A 12,290-nucleotide genomic window follows, 5' to 3' on the forward strand; every position below is an offset into this window, starting at 1 on the left:
TTTTTTCTTTAACACATTGAGGGTTAACAGCCAAACAAAACTCAATATTTATTACCCTGATTCCGCGGTTTACAGAAACACCCCACATGTGGTCGTAAACTGCTGTACGGGCACACGGCAGGGCGAAGAAGGAAAGGAATGCCATACGGTTTTTGGAAGGCAGATTGTGTTGGATTGGTTTTCTGAACGCCATATGTTTTTTATTTTTCTGCCGATCGTCTTGTGCAGGGGCTCGTTTTTTGCAGAAAGTGTTGAGGTTTTTATTGGTACCATTTTTGGGTACATAGGATTTTTTGATCATTCATTATTACACTTTATAGGGCAAGGTGACCCAAAAATTGGCTGTTTTGGAACAGTTTTCATTTATTTATTTTTACAGAGTTCATCTGAGGAGTTAGGTCATGTGATAGTTTTATAGAGAAGATCGTTACGGACGTGGCAATACCTAATATGTATACTTTTTCTTATTTATTTAAGTTTTACACAATAATAGTATTTCTGAAACCAAAAAAATGATGTTTTAGTGTCTCTATAGTCTGAGAGCCATAGCTTTTTTATTTTTTGGGCGATTGTCTTAAATAGGGTATCATTTTTTGCGGGACGAAGTGACGGTTTGATTGGTACTATTTTGGGGGTCATAAGCCTTTTTGATCGCTTGCTGTTGCACTTTTTGTGATGTAAGGTGACAAAAATAGCTTTTTTGGCACTGTTTTTTTTATTTTATTTTTATGGTGTTTATCGGACGGGGTCCATCACATGATATATTTATAGAGACGGTCGTTACGGACGCGGTGACACCTAATATGTGTATTTTATTTTATTTTTTCATTTTTTTATAGGAAAAGGCAGTCTTTTTTTTATTTACATTTTTATTTATTTATTGATTTATTTTTACTTTTATTATTTTCACTTTTTTTTTTATCAGTTCCCTCTTGGATCTTGAAGATCCAGTGGGGCTGATAGTTGTACTATACTTTGCAATGCTCTTGCATTGCAAAGTATAATACTTCCAGACTGCCTGTAGGTGGCAGCACTGGACGCCTTTGCCATGGCAACCGGACGCTTTTGCAAAGCGTCCGGTTGCCATGGCAACCATCGGGCGCTGCGATCACAGCGCTGCAGCCCCGATGGTGGAGAGAGGGAGCCCCCTCCCTCTGTTAACCCGATGGATGCCGCAACCGCAGCATCTATCGGGTTACAGGAGAGTGTCAGCATAGAGCTGACACTCTGCTGATGGCGGCGGCTCAGGAATGGAGCCGCCGCCATCACACACACAGAATGGGGAATCGGGGGGTAGGGACAATATTGAGGGAGGCTGGGGCAGGAGGGGCGGCCAGAAAACTAATGCAGGGGGCGGGGAGGGGGCGGACCGCATGCCAATCAGGGCAGGAGGAAGCACATGAGCGCCGGCTGGGAACAGATCAGCGAGGCACAGATCGGGGTAGGGGGGGACCACAGAGGGGCACCAAAGGCTTGGAGGATCGGGGGGCATGAGGAACACTATCGGCTTTCAGGCTCTGATCTGCAGAGCGCAGATCAGAGCCTGAAACCGGCATTTTTTCACTGCCGCGATCCGATTGGTTAGTCTGTACAGACTAACCAATCGGATCGATTGCCGGCAAGGGGCCACTCCGATTGGTCCCTTGCCGGCATTACTGCACTGTATGCTGTCCGTGACAGCATACAGGGCAGGGGCAGAAGCTTTAATCCAAGCGTTTTGCAGCGCTTGGATTAAAGAGCTGCCAGAACGTTTATATACGTGGTAGCTGCACGGGGTATGTGCAGCTATCACGTATATATACAGATTGCGGTCGTGAAAGGGTTAAGTAGCTTTTTCTTATTAGATTACTCGATGAATCGAGAAATATAATCGATAGAATACTCGATTACAAAAATATTCGTTTACTGCAGCCCTAGTCCTGACCTCAGTATCTGAGGAAAGGGATTTAGGAGTAATTATTTCAGAAGACTTAAAGGTGGGAAGACAATGTAATAAAGCAGCACGACATGCCAGCAGAATGCTTGGATGTATAGGGAGAGGTATAAGCAGTAGAAAGAGTGAAGTGCTTATGCGCTGTACAGAACACTGGTGAGACCTCACTTGGAGTATTGTGCGCAGTACTGGAGGCCATATCTCCAGAAGGATATAGATACTCTAGAGAGAGTTCAGAGAAGAGCTACTAAACTAGTACATGGATTGCAGGATAAAACTTAGCAGGAAAGGTTAAAGGACCTTACTATGTATAGCTTGGAAGAAAGAAGAGACAGAGGGGATATGATAGAAACTTTTAAATACATAAAGGGAATCAACTCGGTAAAGGAGGAGAGCATATTTAAAAGAAGAAAAACTACCACAAGAGGACACAGTTTTAAATTAGAGGGGCAAAGGTTTAAAAGTAATATCAGGAAGTATTACTTTACTGAGAGAGTAGTGGATGCATGGAATAGCCTTCCTGCAGAAAGGGTAGCTTCAAATACAGTGAAGGAGTTTAAGCATGCATGGGATAGGCATAAGGCTATTCTTCATATAAGATGGGGCCAGGGGCTATCCATAGGATTCAGATATATTGGGCAGACTAGATGGGCCAAATGGTTCTTATCTGCCGACACATTCTATGTTTCTAAGGACGTACATTTGCTTTGTTGGAGCAGCCAACAAGAAGCCATGGTCATATAAATGTCAGTGCCCAGTGTCTTTTTCGTTTAGAATCAGCACCAAAATATGAACAGCGCCTTATGCAGATCTGTTGCGCTATTAAAGGGGTTTTCAGGAGTTCAATATTGATGGCCTATCTTAGGTCATCAATATCTGAAAGTTAGGGGGCCGACAGCTGGAACCCCGCCGATCAGCAGTTTAAAGAGGCCCCGGTCAGTTCTTTTGGTTACATGGCCCATTGCAATGATGTCGACTGCAGTACCAAGCACAGCAACCATACAGTGTACGGAGCTGTTCATGGTGAGGTGTGAGGAGGCAGCAGTGCTTACCGGAGCACCGTTGCCTCTTCAAACAGCTGATCGTCGGGGTTGCCAGGTGTCAGGTCACCGCTGATCAGATATTAATGATCTTTCCTGAGGACAGGCCATTAATATGGAACTCTCCGCTATTGGGAAGTTCATCCATATGTGTCTGTTTTTATAATGTTGGTGTTAATAGGCTGCTCCTTGGTTATTCACAGTTGGGCAGTAGTCAGTCTGTGTGATTGGGTCATTCTCACTTCCTTTGGAAATTATGTTATAAGGCCATAGGTATTTTGCCTCAATTCCTTATATATAGATGTCCAAGTGCCTTCTAGTCACAATGAATAAAGTAGAAAGATAGAATCCAGTAATTCTTACTATCTATTAACCAAAACTAAACCTATATTCCTTGTCTTATTGATTTCTGCAGCCATCAAGTTTTACCGTCGAGCTATGCAGCTTGTGCCCGACATTGAGTTCAAGATTAATTACAACTGGTCTCCGGATGGCGACGGAGTAGGAAAAAACTTGTATGTACACACTGGTTTTCTGTTAACTATGACAAAATCCTTGCTTTCTCGTACTAGTAAATAAATGCCATGTGTGACTAAGGCCTCGTTCAGATCTCTGTCAAGCAGATTCAGCACAAATGTTGGCTAGGCAAAAAACCATTGCAGCCGGATCCCATTATATATAATTAATAGGGGTACGACGGTGATCTGTTGAATCTGACAACGGATGCGGTGAACGCCAGCCAGAACAGCCTGCCGGAACGTTTCTCCGGAAATGAACACAGACTAGCATATGCCATCAGTGTCAGATAGGTGTTAGTTCCATGTCTAGGACTCACTACTATCTACAGCAGGGCTGGCCATCCTGTGGCTCTCCAGCTGTTGTAAAACTACAACTCCCACCATGCCCTGCTGTAGGCTGATGTAGTAAGACTAGGCATGCTGGGAGTTGTAGTTTTGCAACAGCTGGAGAGCCGCAGGTTGGCCATCCCTGATCTACAGAATGATACCCCATTAAGTGAGCAGAGATCAGCCGAATATGCGCAGCCACGCTCTGTTCACCGCTTTGACAGTTCTGAAGATAGCCATGCGCTGGCATTGCTATTTCCGCCAGTCCTATAGCAGTGAATCGAGAGCTGGCTGTGCTTTTATGGTGTACTCTACGTTCGCTACATTAACTGAGCGGAGCGGGCTCCTGCTTGCTTCGCTAAGGCTACTTTCACACGCGCTTTCCCTTTCCGCTATTAAGATCTGTCATAGGATCTCAATAACAGGGGGAACGCTTCCGTTTTGTTCACATTCATTGTCGATGGGGACAAAACTGAACGAAACAGAATGCATTCCATTCCATTTGGTTGCGTCTCCATCGCGGACAGAATAACTCTGCAAGCCAGGAGCAAGACGGATCCGTCCTGACACACAGTGTAAGTCAATGGGGAAGAATCCGTTTTCTCTGACACCAATAAAAAACAGATCCGTCCCCATTGACTTTTTCAGTGGTGGTCATGACGGATCCATCATTGCTATGTTAAAGATAATACAACCGGATCCGTTCATAATGGATGCAGATGGTTGCATTATCAGTAACTGAAGCGTTTTTGCTGATCCATGACGGATCCAGCAAACACGCTGGTGTGAAAATAGCCTAAGCTGACATGCAGTTCTCTTAGCTTAGCAAAGCAGGCAGAAGCAGGAGCCCACTCTGCTCAGCTTCAGGAGTTAGTAAACCCCGGGGGGCACGGGCAGAGGCAGCAATATGCGCTCCTGCCTGTACTCCCTGCTTATGCGGCCCCATTCACAAACTTCACAGGCTGTACTCCGTACACTGCTGAGCTGTCACCGGTGTACGGAGAACTGAGGTTTAAGTGCACAAGGAACGGTGGGCTTTAGTTGGGTAAAAGTAGAATAAAAATCCAAAATTAATTAATGAAGTGTATTAGAAAATGTTTTATTAGGGCATTAGAGACATCTTATTAACATTTTACACAAAGGTTTAGTTACGCTTTAAGCAGGGTGGCTTTTGTTCAGTGGGGACACATAAACTGCTGCCTGAAATGTCATCTGCTTATTTGCAGTATGGATGACGCCAATGATGACAGCAAGATGTACGACCTGTTATCCTACTTCCAGCAACAACTGACATTTCAAGAGTCCTCCCTTAAATTGTGTCAGCCAGAATATGACGTCAACCAGACTCATATTTCAGGTGTGGGCGTTTTTTTATTTTTTATTTAAAACGTAGATTTTCCTGTTCTGTGGCTTGCTTGTTACTAGTTATTATAAAACGGACACTAGAATACTTCCAAAATGTAGAGCAAGAATGATACAAAATGAATTAGCACCAAATGGGCAATGGCAACCATTACAGAGTCTGCGGCTCTACTGTTGTACCCCGCTTGTCTGACATGATCACACATCATTATACTGATTCAGAGTGCTCTGTAACCCTGACATAATGCTGTGAGTGTAATCCAGTAGATGTCAGGACTTAGGGTTACAGGGTTACAGAGCATTCTGAACCAGTATAATGATGTGGAGGCCAGAACAGGACCTCATACTGACAAGCTGCGAGTTTATCGTGGTGACCGTACTGAGATCAGGTTGTGGTATTTTTCAACACCATCATATTAGGGTACATATAAAATGGTGATGAACTTTTGGGAGGAATGGAAAGAAATGGCAATTCCTTTTTATTGTGTGTGTTAAATTTTTTGCTGTTCACCATGCAACATAGAAAATGTTACCTTTATTCTGCAGGTCAGTATGATACAGCAGTATCAGTATGTATAGTTTGTTGTACTGTTGCTCAGCAAAAGCTGGTTTATTTCTGCATTGATGGAGGTGTCTGAGGACTGGTTTTTGCAAGATGAGTTGATGTTTTTAACGGTACCATTTTGGGGCACATGCAACTTTTTGATTTCCATTCCATATTTTTCAGAGGACTGTTGAACAAAAATGAAGCAATTCTGGCATCTTTTTTAAAATGGTGTTAACTGCGCAAGTAATAGCGGGCCATCATTAGACGCCCAGTTGCCATAGCAGCCATCAACACCCCACTGTCGACACCCCACTGGGGTAGGGGAGCAGATGGAGTCCAGTCCTTCTGTCTAACCATTACAAGCAGTCTCTACTGTCTACAATATTGAAGGGGTTACATGGTTGGGATCTCCAATCCCGGCAGTTAAAGGAGTTGTCCCACAAATAATATTCTACAGTTTTTAAACCAGCTCCTGGGTCTGAATACTTTTCTAATTGCATGTAATAAAAAATGTATTATTGCTACCGAGCAATATGCTATAGCAATTATTGCTATGAAATCTATCCGTATAGCGCCACCTGCCCTTTGCTCTTTTTCTAATTTCTTTGTCCTCCTCACTGAGATGGAAACACATGCTCAGTTGTATCCTTCAACTGCCACCAGCTGCAGCAGACAGGACATGCCCCCTGAGAACGGACACGCCCCTCTGAGCTGCCAGCTTTATATAACTAGCAGAATAGTTGGAGCATTCAATGGGGAGATCTCTGGACCCATGTGAGGGGCAGGACTGGTTCTAGCTTTGTTAGAAAAAGGTTGTCATGTACTATATGATGTCTCATTAATTTTTTTTTACATTATTCATTAGATAACCCCTTTAAACCAGAAGTATTTACAGCCGTAGTCCTGCTGTTGATCACGCGGGTACAGTGAAAGTGCACATACAATCAGAGTTGTGTAAAAGGATGGCACTGGACGTCTGAGCTGGATGTTACCAGTTTAAGATTGGGCCACCTACCCATTTCCTGCTGACCAGACACATTTTCCATCTTTTTTTAGTACATGAGTATTCAAAAGCTAAGACTTTCTTTCTGTTCCGTTATTTAACTGCTTTTTTTGTTGATACATGGGGCTGATGACTGCTTTAAAGTGCTTTCATTTAGAAGTGGTGTAGCATTGACAGTAAGTGGTCTTATGTAGAAACTCATTACATATTTTTTTGTGTTTTAGTGCTCCCTATGGAGGTACTCATGTATATTTTCCGCTGGGTGGTTTCCAGTGAGCTTGATCTTCGTTCTTTAGAACAGCTGTCATTGGTCTGCAAGGGCTTTTATATTTGTGCAAGGTACGCTATTCTGGAATACTTAAAGGAAATATGTTAATCAGAAAATGACCTGTTTTTATGTAAATTTTTTTTTGCCATTTTCCATGTTGCTATCTATAATTTGATTTAAAAAAAAAAATCCTACAATCAATCAGGTTTTGCAATGGCCGCTAGGCCTAGTAATATGTCAAAACTCACTGTTTAGGTATATAATTGACAGCAGCCACATGTACCATAGGCACAATAGACAGGAGCTGACCTCTACGGGAGAGTTTTCTAGGCATGCTCTATGACCTGTTCTGAGGTGATTGTACAAGGAAGGAGTAGATAAGCTATGACAGCACCAATTCTGAATGGAGGATCCTGTGTTATTTCATTGTAATACTGTCCGTGATGATGTTGTGATGACCTTTACAGAACAGGATGTCTTGACATATTATTAGGCTCAGTTGCCAGTGTGAAAATTGGAGGTTAATGGAGTCTATCTAGATTTGTTGGGTTCTGTTAAAAAGTTTATCTTTCTCGTGCTTTTTTCCATTGGGGGACACAGACCATGACCATGGGTATAGCTTAGAGGTATTAGTAGGAGGGACACTATGCAAATGAAAGAGCTCCTCCTCCTCGGGCTATACCCCCAGACTCCACCAGGAGGAACTCAGTCTTTGCTTAGTGTCTGGTGAAGGAGGTTGACACTCTCTGATTCTACTCCTTTTTGTTATTTTTATTCTAGATGGGGACACAGGTCGGCATGGCGCCTTCCTGGTCCCCCGTGGAGTGCCCGCCGCCGTCTTTGGGACGTTGCCTGGCTGCCTCCATTTCCCCCCAAGAAGATAAGTGGATCCGGGCTCGACCTGTTAGCTCCGGCATCCCACCAGCTGCTGGGACGCCTGCTGCCTACCCTCCTCCAGAGCACTGTTCTCCTGGATTGGAGTCAGAAGTCTGAAGAGGCGCATCCCTGCTGGTCTGGACATCGAGGGAGCATGCTGAGCAGATAAGTGTTGCCCAATCCCTCCCCCTCCCTCTGTGTCTATTTGTCTGTGGCTACCTGGGTGAACTTGAAGAAGGATCCTGATGGGGCACTTTCTTCATTTTGGCACTGGAGTACTGGCATCTCTTCCCCCTTAAACTGTGGGCTTCAGCGCTTCTCTCGTCGGGCCTTGGCTGCTGCGCTCCCTCAGCGCCCGCCGGCAGGCCGCTCCTCCACGTGGTGTTTGTTTAAATCACGCGCGCGCTTATTTCCGCGCGCGTGCGCTTATTTTCGCGCGTGCGCTTTTTTTCGCGCATATTTTCGCGCGTGCGCTTATTTTCGCGCATATTTTCACGCGCGCGCTTATTTTTCGCGCGCTTTTTTCGCGCCATAATGACGCGTTCGGGGAGGCGGAGCCTCGGCATGCCGCTCTGACTCTCCTTACACCGGAGACTCTGTTTGCTCATGGCCATGCAGCTCCTCATCACTCTACTCCGTTTTGTGCCAGGCAAGCTGGTAGCTCAGTGGTACTGCTGCTGCTGCCCCATGTCCAGGCTTTCTGAGTTCAAAGCCCCTTTCAGCCTTCAAAAATTGTTTATATTATTCTAGATGGGGACACAGGTCGGCATGGCGCCTTCCTGGTCCCCCATGGAATGCCCGCTGCCGTCCTTGGACGCTGCCTGGCTGCCTCCATTGCCCCCCAAAGAAGACAAGTGGATCCGGGCTCGACCTGCAGCTCCGGTATCCCACCAGCTACTGGGTCTCCTGCTGCCACCCTCCACCAGAACACTGCACTCCTGGACAAGGAGTCAGAAGCCTGATGAGGTGCATCCCTGCTGGTCCTGGAGTCGAGGGAGAAGTTCTGCAGGAGAAGTTCTGCAGGAGCAGATAAGTATTACCTGCATCCCTGCCTTACCCCCCTCCTCCACCCCTCCTCCACGTCCCTGGGGGCCTGCGGTCCCCGCTTGGGCATCTGCCATGTCCAGCGCGGCCGCTAAATTGGTCTTAGTCACCAAGGCAACCATGTCCTTTAATCCTGTGGCGCTAACGACTCCATCTCTCTCAGTGGTCCCCACAGTGGGTGACTGACTACGAAGAGGCAGCGTGAGCGGCAGCATCCCACCTCGGATGTCTCCGTCTCTCCACCCCCCTCACCTCGCCGGTGGCGCTTGCGGACTGCTCTTCCCCCTCCCTAGGGAGAGTAATCCGAAGGAGAATTATCCGGCTCGGACGAGCCAGGTCCTTTTTGGACTATAGGGCATGTTCAAATCCTGTGACGCCAACCACCTCTCTAAGTGGTTTTCCACAGAAGACGCCCGACTACTAACAGGGAGCGTGAGCAGCAGCATCCCTCCTCGGATGGCTCTGGCTCTCCCCCCCCCCCCCCCTCGTCTAGAGGCGCGTTCGGGCGACTCTCCCCTCCCTTAGGGAGCGCAAGTCTGAAGGAGAATTTCCGGCTCTGATTAGGTCATGGAGCGGGACCCCTCGCCTAAGCTCTCCACCAGGGTGGCTGACTTAGTGGTGACTGTCCGAGACACCTTTATTCTCCAAGGGGATTCTCCTCCTTCCACTGGTCAGGAGTTCCCCCTTTTTCCGTCCAGGCAGTCGGAGACTACCATGTTCCCGGTCCATGAGGGATTTTTCCGCGGTCATGTCCAGGGCCTGGGGTGGTCTTAATAAGGTTCTCGACCACCCAGCGCATGAATATACTTTCCTTTCCCTGCTGACGGCGAGGAGAGGTGTCTCCTCCCCCTAAGGTGGATCCTCCGGTGGCCGGATTAGCCAATTATGTGGCCCTTCCTGTCTTAGTCAGTTCCTCTTTCCAGGATGCTGTAGACAGACGCATAGACTCTCTTCCAGGTCCTTTTTTCGCTGGCAGCGCGTCCCTGTGACCTACCTTTCACTCAGCAGGGGTAGCCAGTGCTCTCTCGGTGTGGTTACAACACCACCACCAGGAACTGGCGGTACGAGATGCGGCTACTAACACACTGGAGTTGGTTCTCCAGATGTCTCAGGCTTCTAAGATTCTTTGCGAAGCTTCTAGGGACATTGTTTCCCTCTTTGCCCGCAGGTTGGCCATCTCTGTCACTCAGCGCGAAGAGATTTGATTGAAGGTGTGGGATGCTGACGCCTCCACCAAGCGTTCCTTTGCTAATCTCCCCTTTGGGGTTTCCAGACCTTATGGGGATCAGCTGGACGAGTTCATCTCTGCATGCCTTTTGCCGTTTCTCATCTGGTAGGCCGTCGCCTGCTTCCTCCGCCGGGGGTCTCAGGTCGCCCGCAAAGAGCCCTTCCTTTGCACCAGCCTTCCCGGCACTAGAGGGCCCAGTCAGCCCGCCCTGCTGCTCCTAGGCCTATCACATGTCCCGATTGCGGAATCCCACCATCGATTCCTGCGCTTCGCCATTATGGGTCGACACTGTCAGTTTGTCGCCCTTCCTTCGGGTTGGCGACCACCCCGCGGGTCCTTGCCACGGTCCTGGACCGCTCATGGCGCTTCTTCGTACCAGGGGCATTCCTTTGCTGCCCTATCGGGACGATATCCGGATAGAGGCCCCCCTCTCTACCGCAGACCACGGACAGCGTCCGGATCACTGTTCAGACCCTGGAACGGTTCGGCTGGCTGGTAACTTTCCCAAACTCCTGCCTCTTCCCGTCCCAGAGGCTCTCCTTCCGGAGGGTGATTTTGGACACCTCGGCTGCCTAAGTATTCTACCAGCCTTCAAGTCCTCCCAGGTCCAGGGGGCAGTGTCGCATCTGCTGCGCTCCCCGTGCCTCTCCATTCGGGAATACTTGCAGGTCCTGGGTCTTATGGTAGCCTCTTTCGAGGCCTTCCATATGCCCAGTTTCACACTCGCCTGGCGCAACAGGAGATCCTTTACCTTTCAGCGGGTTCGGGCAGCTCTCCCTTGGTGGCTGTTCCCAAAGAACCTGAGGTCGGGGAGTTCCTTTCTCGCATTCTCCTGGACGATCGCCGCCACCGATGCCAGCATCCTGGGTTGGGGGGGCGTTTTCCAGTCTCGCACGGTTCAAGGAATTTGGTCGGCGGCAGAGTCTCGCCTTCCAATCAACTTTCTGGAACTGAGGGCGATTTTTTCCGCTCTCTCTCTCCTATTGGACCTCTCTCCTTGCGGGCCTCCCAGTGCGGGTTCAAACGGGCAATGCCGCGGCCGTGGCCTATATCGACCATCAGGGCGGGACCCGCAGCCGGATGGTGATGCAGGAGGTGAAGAGAATTCTGACGTGGGCGGAGACGCACGTTCCGGTGTTGTCAGCAGTTTGCATTCCAGGAGTGGACAACTGGACAGCGGACTTTCTAAGCCACAACACGGTGGATCCAAGCGGGTGGTCTCTGCATCCAGAAGGGTTCGAGGAAATCTGCCACAGATGGGACCGTCCGGATGTGGACTTAATGGCGTCCGGGTTCAACAACAAGATCCCAGTGGTCCTGGCTCGCGCCCGAGATCCGGAGGCGTACGGATGGATGCGCAGGTGTCTCCGTGGCAGGACTTCAGCCTCCTCTGTTTTCCTCTCCTACCAAAGGGTCTACGCCAGTTCGAGGCGGAAGGGACTCCGACCGTTCTCATCACCCCAGAGTGGCCTCGCCGCGCGTGGTTTTTTCGGACGTGGCTCGGTTGCTGGCGGACGCCCCATGGCCTCTTCCCGACGGACAGGACCTACTGTCTCAGGGCCCGTTCTTCCACCGGAATTTGCGGTCTCTTCGTTTACCGGCGTGACTGTTGAAACCGCCATCCTGATAAAGATGGGGTTCTCGGATTCAGTGGTTAGGACCATGATCAGTCCGGGGAAGTCTTCTTCCTCCCGGATTTACTATCGTACCTGGATGGCCTTCCTATCCTTTTTTGAGGGTTCGGGGTTCCCTCCCCTTCGGTTTTCCATCTTGATGGTACTGTCTTTTCTTCAGTCTGGGCTTGTGCAGGGACTGTCGCTTAGTTCCCTGTAAGGTCAGGTTTCGGCGCGGGCCGTCAGAGGTCCCTTGCTCTTAAGGGTCCGGTGGTGACCTTTCTTCGGGGGTGGCGCATTCGGTTCCCCGTATGTTCCCCCTTTGTCTCCTTGGGATCTCAATTTGGTTCTGCGCGCTCTGCAGTCGGCCCCCTTCGAGCCTTTGAGGAGGGTCTCTCTGACTGTTCTCATCTGGACTTCCTTGTGACCATAGCTTCTGATACAGCTACATAGCGTAGTGATTAAAGTTCTGGGCTATTATGCAGTGGCTGTGAGTTCACGTCCCATCACGAGCTTTTAAGTCAGACTGGT

At 48.5% G+C, this 12,290-nt stretch overlaps 1 protein-coding gene across 1 annotated transcript in view; it reads left to right on the forward strand.

Annotated features, from left to right (window-relative positions):
• The window catches only part of FBXO9 (F-box protein 9), a 65,773-nt gene that overhangs the window by 39,584 nt on the left and 13,899 nt on the right, over positions 1-12,290 (forward strand). Inside the window, exons 5-7 of the mRNA XM_044292543.1 lie at positions 3,389-3,488; positions 5,045-5,175; positions 6,955-7,069. Of these exons, the coding sequence (XP_044148478.1) occupies positions 3,389-3,488; positions 5,045-5,175; positions 6,955-7,069 (346 nt within the window). The remainder of the gene's footprint in view (positions 1-3,388; positions 3,489-5,044; positions 5,176-6,954; positions 7,070-12,290) is intronic.

This window comes from Bufo gargarizans, chromosome 4 (genome assembly GCF_014858855.1).
Source record: "Bufo gargarizans isolate SCDJY-AF-19 chromosome 4, ASM1485885v1, whole genome shotgun sequence".
Classification (NCBI taxonomy): domain Eukaryota; kingdom Metazoa; phylum Chordata; class Amphibia; order Anura; family Bufonidae; genus Bufo; species Bufo gargarizans.